The following is a 13,390-nucleotide window of genomic DNA, read 5'->3' as shown; positions in this document are numbered from 1 at the left end:
GAGAGAAAAAAAATTAGCTCATGGTTATAGATAAATATGCCCTGAATTTTATATAAAACAATTTAAATTTACAGTTGATTAGCTCGTATAAAGGTGTAGTAATTAATTTGTTAAAATGGACGCTTCTTTCTTTTCCTGAAAATTCTTCGACTGTCGGTCAATCCCATGGCTATTGCATTTGGTTTGCGATCTCTTCCCATAGATGGCAAAACCATAGAGTATTTTTTACCGACGAGATATACGAGTAGCTGTAGTGTCGTTGGTAACTAAATTTGTTGGTAATGTTGCAAACGGCATGAAAATGGTAATGGGGTTTCGAAACCCCATATAAAAGGGGCCGAAAAAAAACAATGGGTGAAAGATCCACTCGTATACCTCGTCTCTGATAATACTCTAGAATTTTTGATGAATCAAAACTGACCTAGCGAAGAAGCTTTATATTTATGATGATCTATGCAAAGCGGATCGCAGCCAATTTGCTAATATTATTTAGTCTTTAATTAATAATTGCATTACCCAGCCAAGAGTGATACGATTAACACCCGACAACCACCCTCCAACGATCGTTGGTCGAAGGAGATCTGCCTAACTATAAATCTAAATTCGTTTATTATATCAAGAAACAATTCTAAATTCGCAGCCATTAGCTCGCTGTCACCCACGATAGAAAAGCTTTTCTATCGTGGGTGACACCGATTACCAGGTCTCACCACGTGGAGGTTGCTGCGAGTGGAGACCCGAAGGGAGATAGATGGAATCAAAGTTCCATCGATCTCCCTTTTACATTCTTACAAGCTAGATTACTAAACTAGAGAGATAGAAGGAAGCAATGTTCCTTCGATCTTCTAGTTTAGTTATACCAAGTAATTATTTTATTGAAAAAGGAGTGAAGCTAAATTGTGGGATACGCGACGCGACGCGATACGACGCGATGCACCATGCAATAGTGCAAGGAACGAGAGACGCGACACGCGAACCGAGTAACTGGTCAAAAGAGTCAGCTCGTTGCCTCTTGGCAAGTCCAATCGAAGGGGAAGGGAATCGACGCACCCGACACAGAGGTTCCCCATTTCTCCCACGCATCCTGTTGGGAGCCAACTGGACCCAACTCGGGATGTCTAACAGAGAGAGGGAGCGTGTGTCGGGGCTACCGCAGACAGGAACAGTCCCTGATCCCCTCTGCGGCCGAAATACCCTTTCCCTTGGATCGTCTCGCTAGAGGACGGCAACTGACCCTTCGGACAAGCTAAACGGCCGATCACTTGCTTTCTACATGGAAGCAGTGGTGATCGGAACGAAAAACGAGGAAACGGGTGATCGAGAGAAGCTAGTTGGTAAAGAATTACTTGGTATATACGCAGACGCATACATGGGAGTAAATGTACCAAGCAATTATTTTGTTTAAAAAGGGGTGAAGCTAAATTATGGGAGACGCGACGCGACGCGATGCTGTACCGTACAGCAGATCCGAGGATCGAATCGAGAGAACGAGAAGCTAAGTTAATAATTGCTTGGTATCGCGACCTTAAAACTAAATTTACTCTAAGAGCCTTAGAGATAAAAATCCCTCGATGTCCTTGCGTTGTCGTCCCACGATGTCCCACGATGTCCAACGATGGCCTGTAAGTAAGCTGAAACTAACAAAGTTTGCATTTGCGATTAGTTAACGGAACATATACAATAAGCAACATTTAAGCAAGAATAAAATAGAGGAACAAACCCCTTTCACAAACAAGGAGCTATACGTAAAATATGTAACAAGACCAGACAAATGAAAGCGAGGCAAAACGATAGACTCAAGCCCCATAGACATTTGAATGTCGAAAAGGAAGTAAGAAATTGGAGATTGAGATATCAGTGAAACAGATTTTACGTCGGACAAACCAAACAAGTAACCAGTAGTAAAATATGGAATGGAACCAGAGAAGTAAAAGCAAGATGTAACCCCATATTCAAGCCCAACAGACGCTTGAAGGTCGAAAAAGAAATTAGACAGAGGAGATTCAGAACTCGCTCATTACTGGTCACTACTGGTTACTGATGGTCAGTATTGGTCACTAGAGTTGAGCAGTGTTTGCCCAGTGGTCAGTAGTGGTCACCTAAATTGTCCAGGGCTCGGCCAGTGGTCAGTAGTGGCGAGTAAAGGTGGAGCGTAGACCTACGAGGTTCCGTCATGTCCGCCAGCCTAGAACAAAAAGAGCGAGAGAGAGAGTTCGTGCAGCTTAGCCTCAGGCGGAAGAGTTCAAGAGGTGGGGATGACCGTCCTTGGCGAGTTCACCAATCAATTAACGGTTAATCGTGCCTTTGACCGAAAAATTAATATTCTACGCAAAATAATATTAAAAACAATTATTTATACAACCCACGCTATCGAGTGTTATTTTAACTATTGCCTGATGTTAATTAATAATTGTTACGAACAATAGGTATGAAAATATGGTTAAATTCGAGGAGGCTGAAGGATTCTTCGTATTTCTAACGAGAAGCAAGGTCAGCATGTAAATCACATGTTCGTTTCTTCGACCAAAAATGAATATTCCACGCGAAAGAGTATCAAAAACGATTATTTGTACAGCACATGCTATAGAACATTATTTTAACTATTGCCTGATGTTAATTAATAATTATTGCAAACAATAGGTATGGAAATATGGACAAATTCGCGGAGACTGAAAGTTTCTTTGAATTTCTGTCGAGAACCAAGGTCGTACATCACGTATTCATTTCTTATCAGTAAATTATACAGGATTCTAACAAAGATACGTAAACTATATCACTAAAATCGCAAAACAATACGTTGCAACACCCAACAAAACACACATTAATGCAGACGAAGAGAAGTTGTGTATTTCGGATCGTAAATTTGGAAAATATTCAAGCATCGAGGGGTTTAATCTCGAAACATGCAAGAACAATGTTATATTAAAAAATTTCAAATTGTTCTGGAAAAATTATTTTCGGTTGCGGTGGTCAAGTAGAATCATTGTTGGTAATAGACCTCTTATGGTAAAATTGTTGCTGGTATTACCGACAGTGTGTAACGTAGAAATAGCAAGGTTTTCTACAATTCTCAAAGCCTTTAAATAAAAAGTATTTTACAATTTAAAGTAAAATCAATTGTATTAATATTAGCAATATTAATTATTGCACAAAAGTCTCTCATAATGGGCATGAACGATTTGTGGGGTCATTTTGTGGTAATAAGTTTCTTGTTACAATAATTTTTATCATATAATAATAAATTTCTTATCTCCAACGAAGTGTATGCATATTCAACAGCGACGTACATTGACCCCCATATAAAACCGACCAATTCGATTGTAAATACGATTATTATTTACTTTCAACAGAAAAAAAAAAAATGATAACAGTACTTCTAAACGTATAACGTTTATATTTTAGAAAGGAAGAATTTCCAGGTTCGTACAATCTTCCTCGTTCTCTTTGTTAGTTTAATCGTCTACTTCGCCTGCACCCTATATAGTAATCTGATGGAAAACACGACGACCTTGTTATCAGTAGCAGCCTTCTTTCGAACGATACACTTGGACTTTCCACGCGCTGATTATTTCACTGCAGATCAGTTCGTATTTCGTCTCTGACTGAAATACATCGACTTCGCTGCTGATTTCACTTTCTCTCTCCCGCCTTTCCAGTTCGTGAGTAATACAATTTGAATTTTGCCAAAATTTTCGCGTTCAACTCGCTCGTTAAAATTAGTGGGTTCTTCATATTACGGGCGAAAAATTAAATTTGTTAACAATGACGACGCGTTTTACTATTTCATATCGAGTTTATCTATCGATAAAACCATATGTGTAGAGTATTCGCGAGATAGTTAAGCAATAGTAAGGAAAGTGCACGCTCGACTCTCAAATCATTGCGCCTTTCCCATTTGCAACTCGACCGTGTATTTGCATTAAACGATCCAGACTGTTCGATTTTATTAATTCTAATTAAGTGAACCGTTGGCTTACTTTTAATTAAACTACATTTTTCAATACACGTGATACGTGCACTCTAGATAGTAGCAAGTGCTCTTCAAGTTATCTGTATCGTTCCTTGAATCAGGGTGGAAAATTTGAAAGTCGAACGACCGATTAAATTATCGCCCAAACGAGTTAATAAGTCCATCCTGAGCATGAAAATCGCTGTGATCGGTGCTGGATCCGCTGGCCTCGCGGCTCTGCGACACTGCACTTCCGGTACTTACGATTGTGAAGTGGTTTGTTATGAGAAAACAGACCAGGTAGGAGGCACATGGGTTTACGTGGAAGAAACTGGTTTGGACCGATACGGTTTACCAATACACACTAGTATGTACAAGAATTTAAGGTACAGTCAACCGTAAACGAATGTTTAACAATAATATCTCTATTGCATTTAATCCTCACAGCGAGGACTTCCATAACTGTTGAATTATTCTTATTTTCCAGAACTAATCTACCGAAAGAAGTAATGGGATATCCCGATTATCCAGTTCCCGACGCCCCTGAAAGTTATTTAACACGCACGCAAATACTCGAGTTTCTGAACTCGTACTGCGACCATTTTAAACTTCGTCAGCATATACGGGTATTTTGTTATTTTCTTCAAACGAATTATAGAAATTATCGTTCCTAGGTGGGACGTAGCTAAGAGTTTATCTTGCAGTTCCTCCATAATGTCGAATCGGTGGCGCCGAGTGGTGGAGACCGGAAGTGGACGATCAAGGTGAAAGATCTGCGGAATAATACTGTCGCGAATGATTCGTTCGATGCAGTTATGGTATGCAATGGTCATTACTTCAAGCCCTCTGTTCCAAACCTGAAAGGCCACGAGACATTCCAAGGTCAACAGTTGCACAGTCACGATTACAGGACACCTGACATATTCCTCGATAAAAACGTCGTGGTCGTCGGTGCAGGTCCTTCCGGTACAGAAATTTGCATTGTTAGCTAAAAAACTATCCTAAAACGCTCGTTAATTACTTCCAAATCTCTTTTCCTTGGACCCCTTTCGAATTGTCAAAGGGAGAAGATTTTTAAGTGACATCATCTCTGCATACTAATATGTTACAATTTTTGTTAAAAACAGGTATGGATTTGGCACTGGACATATCCAGGAAAGCAACGCGTGTAATTTTGAGCCATCACACGAGGGAACCCATAGGCACCATTTTCCCTGATAACGTCGTCCAGGTAACTGCACGCGAGAAATGAAATTTTTTCAAATCTGTAATATCCAAATTTGTAGAAACCGGATATAAAGGAGTTGACCGAAAATGGTGTCCTCTTCGATGACGGATCCAGTGAATCTATAGACGCAGTCTTTTATTGTACAGGCAAGTTGCAATCGATCCTATACAGTGAACTATATAAAAATTAATGATTTAATTGTAGGATACGAGTATAGTTTTCCTTTCTTGGACCCAAAGTGTGGGGTACGAGTCGATTCGAACATGGTGACACCGTTGTGGAAGCATCTCGTATCGATCGAAAATCCCACCCTCGCTTTAGTCGGTATCCCATTTTACGTTTGTGCTTTCAGTATGTTCGATTTACAGGTACGATTATAATAAACGATTATTACTTATTTACGGAGAAAATAATGTAATTATTTTTAATGTACAAAACAAAGAAATTTATCATGTAACAAATCTAATAGAAATTATTTATCGTAGGTCCGGTTTCTCCTGAAATTCTGGTACGGTAGGAAAGACTTTCCTGCCAAGGGGGACATGCTGAAAGAAGAGAAAGAAGAATTAGAAAAGCTCCTGGCAGAGGGTCTTCGAAAAAGGCATTTCCATCAGATGGGTTACAAGCAGGACGTCTATTACGATGATCTTGCAGACACTGCAGGAATAACTCCACTTCCTCCAGTGCTTACAAAGCTACACAATGAGAGTAGCATGCACTTTTTGGACGATTTATTACATTATAGAGAGAGTAGATACAAGATCATCGACGATTACAATTTTATTCAACTTTAAACATTTAATAAAAACTGACTATTAATTTTATAAAGATGTTACGCCTGTAAACATATTTTTAATGCTCCTTCGAATGTACAGGATAAGAAACTTGTAATGTAGGACTTGAATATATACTTTTTAAATTGAATTAAACATGGCGCCAGGGGGCTAGTGCACGATCCAACCGCTAGGCGACGCTAAGGCACAGTTGTTGGTTAAATGCCTCAGTTGCATGGTGGCGTGGTGCGTGTATGGTGTACATGCATCTGTATGACGAGTGTGAGACTGCGAGTTCGTTTCACCCCATTATCATTTCGAAAATGATGAGCATTCCCGCGGTCCCAAAGTGATTCAGTGTCGAAATATTTCAGTCCGTTTTCACGGCTGAGCCACGATGGTTGAGTCAATAGGGAACCACGTCACTGAGAATCAGTGTAAGTAAATTCTCCTCGGAAAAAGCTACCTACTGAATATACCTACGTTTTCCTAGTCCGTACTGTATCATTATTTCCCACTTCGCACAATTTTCATGCCAATCTCAATCTCGTTCTACGCGTGTGGGAAAGAGGGGGACCATAAGTAACGTTTTTCTTTCGAGGTATGCATGAAAATAACGTTAGGTTCGTCGATCCGCGTCCATCGACGAATACTTATTTACGTTACGGGAGATTCACGGAGCACGTTACTTTTCCTAGATAGAAAGTTGCCGCATTCAATGATGCGCGATATGTGGGCTACGCACAGACTCTCTCGGGTGAATGCATTCGTAAGAATGCATTCACGTCCGCCGTGTGGTTGTTCCTCTCCTACTTTATGTAATTTTACCGCGGACACCTGTCCGTCGGGTTGTCCAGAGTGTCGTGCGCCGGTGTCAGGAAGCCAGGTTTCCGTTGACTGTCAACATTTTCGTTTCCCTCTTATCTGTCAGATATTTGTAAATCACGGTAAACGTATTTTCGAAACCGTGAAGCCCACCGATCCGTGTAACGCGATTGCCGTTTGCACGTCAACGCTAATTCCGAAGCAACGCGATAAATGTTTGGAAATGTTGCATAAAATGTGTTGCAACGCTTGAAACGTAATCCGTAATCCCGATACGGTATGTCATTGTTAGCTGCAGTATTTATCGCCTGCATGGACGTTTGTATTTACACGTTTACTCGATGCTTGATTTTCTGCATCTGTGCGTTCCCGAAAATTATTGCTAGCTGTTAGAATATCCTCGTGCAAGACTATTTTACTTGAAGCGATCAAATCTACATTTGTAACTTTACTGTTATTCGTTAGGGTTTTAAGGTGGGACTCGAGGAATCGTAAAATGGCTACAAAAACAGAGGATGCCACGTCTATTGATAATACCAACGATGGTATAAAGATACTTATGTTTAATTGTCGCTGCATGTACAGTCGTGTAACAATATATTCTGTATACCATTAAGTGTTGTTGCAATGTATACGATTTCAGGAGAAAGCATGGACAAGGAGGTATTAGCGATTAGTGGGAATGATGAGACCGGTCATCGTATACCACCCACATATTTGTACAATACAGGTTCAGAATCAAATACCGGAATCTCTAATCAAGAGCAAAGTAATAGAAATCGTAATCAAGCCGCCAATGACCAATTAGGACCTTTACCGCCAAATTGGGAAAAGGCTTACACGGAAACTGGGGAAGTTTATTTTATAGAGTATGTACAGAACGTATTGGCTCCTTAGAATAGACTTTCTTTCGTCGTGCGATTAATTAAAGTATTTATACGTGTTGATGATAATATTACAGCCATAACACGGGTACTTCTCACTGGTTAGATCCACGTTTATCTAAATTTCAAAAACGATCTCTCGAAGAATGTTTGGACGATGAACTGCCTTACGGTTGGGAAAAAATAGATGATACGCTCTATGGTACATATTTTATAGATCATGTAAATCGTAGAACGCAATATGAGAATCCAGTGTTGCAAGCGAAACGCGCGCAACAAGGTTTAGGAGAGAGAAAGAGTCCTAATTTTACTAGAAATCCTGACAAATTGAAAGGTCAGAGAATAAGGACGACGTTAATCAAAAGTTCCAGGGGGCTAGGATTTACCATTGTTGGGGGGGATGATTCGGTAGAGGAGTTTTTACAAATAAAAAGTGTTGTACCAAACGGTCCGGCATGGTTAGATGGGAAATTACAGACTGGTAATATATAAAATTGCGTTAAAACGTCGTCGATAGTGACGCTAGAGTAGTTATTTAAGCATAAAATATTGTCGATTTTAGGGGATGTTTTAGTGTATGTTAACGATACGTGTGTCTTGGGTTTCACGCATAATGAAATGGTAAATGTATTTAAATCAATTGGAAGCGGCGAAACGGTCACGTTGGAGGTATGTCGGGGATATCCATTGCCGTTCGATCCAAATGATCCAAATACAGAAGTTGTTACCACTATCGCTGTTAATGCACCAGGTAAAAAGCATGTTAAGTAATTATATGTTTTTAGTAGAAGAATAAATTCTATTTCCTCAGACATTTTAACAGAAGATCCCAGGATGTACATGGATTTGGAACCCGCTTTGCAAAGCAACGATCGTTTCAATTTTCTGGACTCTACGTTCTTGCCAGTACATAGTCTTCAAAACGGTGAAAATCTTGCTACAACTTCGGTAAACTCGATGCCGGATCTCTGCATATCCGACAAAATTAATACAATTAAAAGGCCCAGTAGTACAGATATTCTTCTGTCGGAGAGCAGTGATTTGAACGATTGCAAAGATTCGCCAATGTCTTCCAAACCGGAATTCCTCAGTATTGCTATAGTAAAAGGAACCATGGGCTTTGGATTTACAATAGCAGACTCTGCTCATGGCCAAAAGGTCAAAAAGATTTTAGATCGTCAGCGGTGTAAGAATTTGATGGAAGGTGACATTTTAGTCAACATAAATGACGTTAACGTAAGAAACATGTGTCACTCGGAAGTAGTGCAAGTTCTGAAAGATTGTCCGCGCAATGAAGAAGCATTGATACATGTACAAAGAACAACATCGAAGTCGAATGAAAAGAAGGAGAAGAATTCTCAAGACTTCTTTAGGAGTAAGACACCAACTGCCGATATTTACAGCACTCAAACAAAGGCTGTTGTACCAAGTCGACCAAAAACACCGCTCATAGATACCAGAAGTCATCCAAAATCGCCAACAAATGCAATTAGATCGAATTGGAACGAACAAAGCGAAAATGAATTAAATCCGCTCGACAATCGATACAAATACGCGGAATATAGTCATGGCATTTATTATACTGATCCATACAAAGCGAACATTACAAATTTATCTGATAATTTTGCCGTAATGACGAATCTAGATGATGATTCTGTAAGAAATACCGCGAAACGGGATTGGGTTACAAACGACAAATTAAATATAAACAACGACGTATATTCTATCGATATCCCTCACCACGATAACATGTTGAAACAAAATGGATGTTTACGTTCGGATTATTATAAAGAACTGTACACGTCGCAGTCTCATTCCCAATACAGTGAACAAGATTATAATGTATATTCCATTGGTCAAGAGCAAAATGTTGACACTGGTGAAATATGGGATAAACGAAAAGAGACTACAAGTTTCGAGCATGAGCAACCACATTCCAGTTCGATACCGCGGTAAATATTTAAATCGTATTGAATTCACGTACAAGTTCTTGTAAATCTATGGGATAATATCTAAATTTTAGATATCCTCAATATACCAACGAATTAGTATGTCCAATCGTGCCTGATATAGAATGGATAGAGACATTGGTAACTTTAGTGAGGCAAGATACAGGTTTTGGGTTCAGAATAGTAGGTGGTACGGAGGAAGGATCTCAAGTGAGTTAAATAATTGCTAACATCTCTGATCGATGGAGATCAAAGGTATTGATAATGTAACTGTCAGCAGGTCTCAGTTGGGCATATAGTACCTGGTGGTGCAGCCGATTTAGATAACAGATTGAATACAGGTGATCTAATTATGTCCGTTGACGGTGAGAGTGTTATGAATTCGTCACACCACCACGTTGTTCAGTTGATGATAGCTGCCGCTCAAAATGGCAGGGTCACTTTAGGGATACGTCGTAGAATTAACACTCAAGAACATCTTCCAGAAAATCTTCAAGCTCCATATAGTAGACAAATGAATCTCCAATATCCTTACGACGTGACAGTCACTAGAATGGAAAACGAAGGTTTTGGCTTCGTGATTATTTCCTCGGTTAATAAAGCGGGCTCGACAATTGGCAGAATAATCGAAGGTTCGCCCGCGGAAAGATGCGGTCAATTAAATGTCGGTGATCATATTCTTGCCGTTAATCACGTGGATATTACGAATGTCTGTCACAAGGATATTGTGAATTTAATTAAAGATTCCGGGTATTCTGTTACTTTGACAATCGGTTACCCTCTTGACGATTGTTGCAGTAATACCTCTCTTTCTCAAAAGGTATTTATTTTTAGTACTAATCTTTAATTAAATATACAGGGTGTTCAGCCACCCCTGGGAACAATTTCAATGGGGGATTCTAGAGGCCAAAATAAGACGAAAATGAAGAATACCAATTTGTTGATAGAGACTTCGTTAAAAAGTTATTAACAATTAAATTCAAAAATTTCAAATCGTTCTGGGAAAATTATTTTCGGTTGCGGGGATCAATTACAATCATTTTTGGTGAATAGACATACCCCCGAAATCCCACCCACTTTCTAGAAAAAAATTCAAATAGATGGGCAAATTGCCGTTCTACAGCCGCAACTTTTGAACGTTAATAACTTTTTAACGAAGCCTCCATCAACAAATTGGTATTCTTGATTTTTGTCTTATTTTTGCCTCTAGAAGCCCCCATTAAAATTTTTCCCAGGGATAGCCGACCACCCTGTATAATGATCAATTATTATAGGATGAACCAACGTGTGACGGGGATGGAGGCCAATACCACGCTGTCGAATTAACTCGTGGAACTCGAGGATTCGGCTTTAGTATTCGCGGCGGGCGTGAATTTCAAAATATGCCGTTATTTGTTTTGCAAATTGCAGAGAATGGTCCTGCGTCTATCGATAATCGATTAAGAGTAAATATTTTCTTAGTAAAGTATAATAGTTTATCGAGTTTATGATTAATATATTGGTAATAATCTTCAGGTCGGGGATCAAATTATTGAGATAAATGGAATCAATACTAAAAATATGACACACACAGAGGCCATTGAAATTATACGAAACGGTGGACCATCCGTTCGACTTTTAGTTCGACGTGGTTGTCAAATGCCTTCAGTGGTAGGTGCTCCTCCACACCTCTACGATATGAATATATGAAATTAACCATTTTATGTAACAACATATTAATCTTAAAAGAATTAACGGTATTTACTTTTGCAAGTGATGATACTAATGCTAACGTCGCCTTTGTGTAACTTTTTTTTTTATAATTTTACACAATGCTTCAAAGTTTAACATTAGGTACCCATAGCAAAAAAAAAAAACAAACAAAACGAGAAAGGAAAACATGATTTGCAAGAGATTGTTTTATTGCAGTGAGAGTTAGATTAATACTGTTTTGCAGTACTAAGACATTTGACACAGAAATATCTGGTGCAAAAGGGAAACAGTGTGTTATATTGTATATTTTATGGAGTTGGTTATACATATATGTAGGTATGTAGTAAGACAACTACTTTTTTATACGCGACACGTTGAAATCAAGTGTTACCATTCACATGTCGCACAGCTTTCATATTCAATAATATTATTTACATGGGCTTCAAATTAGACATATTACAGTTTAACATTAATGCAATTACCGAGGACATGGTTGTTGATTCTCAATGAAATACTTTATAATGGTATTAATATTAATTTAAAATAAGAAATCTTTATAAACTTTCAGTCGAGGAAAGGAATTCGTGAATGACTTTTCTTACAGCTACAAATGTGACATGTAAAAAGCCCAATTTATAGGGATGATACTTGCTCACTCTAACAAGATTGGACTGGTGCTAACTCTGTATTTAAATGATCTAATTACTGAAAGGAGAAGAATATTAATTCATCCTAACACGTGTGATAGCTTGAGAGTATTGTGCCTTGCGCGTGTTCCATATTTAATAACAAAATTACTAAGTAAACGCTTAAGCTTTCGAAGTAATTATAAATGTTTATTGAACTTCATTGTAGAGTAATCTCACAATCGACCAAATAAGTATTCGACCGGTTGATGAGGGCACCCCACGCAGACATTTATTGAAATTACACGAGATGGGTGTGCACCCTAAAAAACGTCAGAAAGTTCGATTTTTCATTTTACTAAACTGCTGTTCATCCAAAAATAGATATTTATGATAAGCGTATTTATCATTAACGACAAAAGACATTTTGGTCGTGTCTACGTTATTAATTTGATAAGTTGATATTTTACATGGTTAAATATTAACTTTTGGGAAGAGAATCTCCTTAAGATTGTTTAATGCATAGTCGGTGATCTTGAATTTTTAAACTATGAATTTATATTAGAGTTCATTGTGTAAACTGTCTGGCTGTAAAGATATATATGATATGTCGATGGAGTACGATCTATTTGGCGGCAAATAGCATCGATACATCCCGTGTAGTGCATTGAAGTCAGGTATTTTAGTATTTATATAGGAAACCAATATTGCACTGATAACATTCTGAATAAGAGAAATCGTAAGCTGGAAAGATATTAAATACGTTTAGTGTTTTTTACATTTTACATCGTAATTTTATATATTTAAATGTTCATGTTATAACATTATTGTGGCCTTGATCATGAATTTAAATACTTTCCAGCGTAATTCAATTGTCTTACATTTTTAGCAGCATTTAAGAAAAGGTATTGTCGATATTATTTTTGTTTTAAGTATTTATTATGACTGTATGAAATATGTATGTATAGCAATAATTAAATTTAAGTACTGATACAACCAAAGAAGCATATGCACTTATCGATCACTTTGTTTTGAGGTGCAATGCAGAAGATCAATGTAAAGGCAATTGCATTAACTATTTAAAGTTTTCTTTTGAAACATTGTCTCTTACTGATTGTTCAGTGACATTTGTAATAAATGGATAATGACCGGAGAAGAAATCTTGAATTAGCAATGATCATGCAAAAACTTTTATTGTTAATAGAACCTCTTCCTGTCTTTTTGCGATACTTAGATACATTGAATATTTAAAAACTGATAAATATATTTTTTTACTAGTAAGTTCATAATGACTAGAAAAAAAAAAAAAATGTTGTTTGGTAAACGAAATAAGTAAGAATGAATTAGATTATATTTTTAAATCTGATTAATGTGAAACAAAGACCAGTTATAAAGCCTGATAATAGGCGTGAACAATCGTAATTGTTCATTACTTGCTGGAATAAGCAATTTTACTGTATGTCA

General features: G+C 37.9%; 2 protein-coding genes across 7 annotated transcripts; both read left to right on the top strand.

The window, feature by feature from the left end:
* Positions 1 to 3,426: 3,426 nt before the first annotated feature.
* Positions 3,427 to 6,106, top strand: LOC143349137 (senecionine N-oxygenase). The gene is made up of 8 exons (XM_076780129.1): positions 3,427 to 3,659; positions 4,072 to 4,335; positions 4,437 to 4,575; positions 4,654 to 4,915; positions 5,077 to 5,180; positions 5,236 to 5,323; positions 5,382 to 5,545; positions 5,663 to 6,106. Exons 2-8 carry the CDS (start codon positions 4,142 to 4,144, stop codon positions 5,969 to 5,971), a joined length of 1,260 nt encoding a protein of 419 aa, XP_076636244.1. The 5' UTR covers positions 3,427 to 3,659; positions 4,072 to 4,141; the 3' UTR covers positions 5,972 to 6,106.
* Positions 6,107 to 6,192: 86 nt separating this feature from the next.
* On the top strand, positions 6,193 to 13,114 carry LOC143349136 (membrane-associated guanylate kinase, WW and PDZ domain-containing protein 1). Of its 6 annotated transcripts, none has more exons than XM_076780125.1 (11): positions 6,193 to 6,387; positions 7,241 to 7,320; positions 7,419 to 7,644; positions 7,737 to 8,140; positions 8,222 to 8,410; positions 8,483 to 9,611; positions 9,683 to 9,818; positions 9,886 to 10,428; positions 10,883 to 11,053; positions 11,124 to 11,258; positions 12,156 to 13,114. In XM_076780125.1, the coding sequence occupies exons 2-11, from the start codon at positions 7,272 to 7,274 to the stop codon at positions 12,318 to 12,320; spliced, it is 3,147 nt and encodes a 1,048-aa protein (XP_076636240.1). In that variant the 5' UTR covers positions 6,193 to 6,387; positions 7,241 to 7,271; the 3' UTR covers positions 12,321 to 13,114. The 6 variants fall into 6 exon arrangements, 5 of the variants coding, with proteins under 5 accessions (XP_076636240.1, XP_076636238.1, XP_076636241.1 ...); XM_076780123.1 differs by having other exon boundaries at positions 8,471 to 9,611; XR_013080868.1 differs by having other exon boundaries at positions 6,194 to 6,387; positions 8,471 to 9,611; positions 11,124 to 11,636; positions 11,869 to 12,298.
* Positions 13,115 to 13,390: the final 276 nt, after the last annotated feature.

The sequence above is a fragment of the Colletes latitarsis genome, chromosome 12 (assembly GCF_051014445.1).
Source record: "Colletes latitarsis isolate SP2378_abdomen chromosome 12, iyColLati1, whole genome shotgun sequence".
In the NCBI taxonomy this organism is placed as follows: Eukaryota; Metazoa; Arthropoda; class Insecta; order Hymenoptera; family Colletidae; genus Colletes; species Colletes latitarsis.
This window is presented reverse-complemented; position numbering and strand designations above follow the sequence as displayed.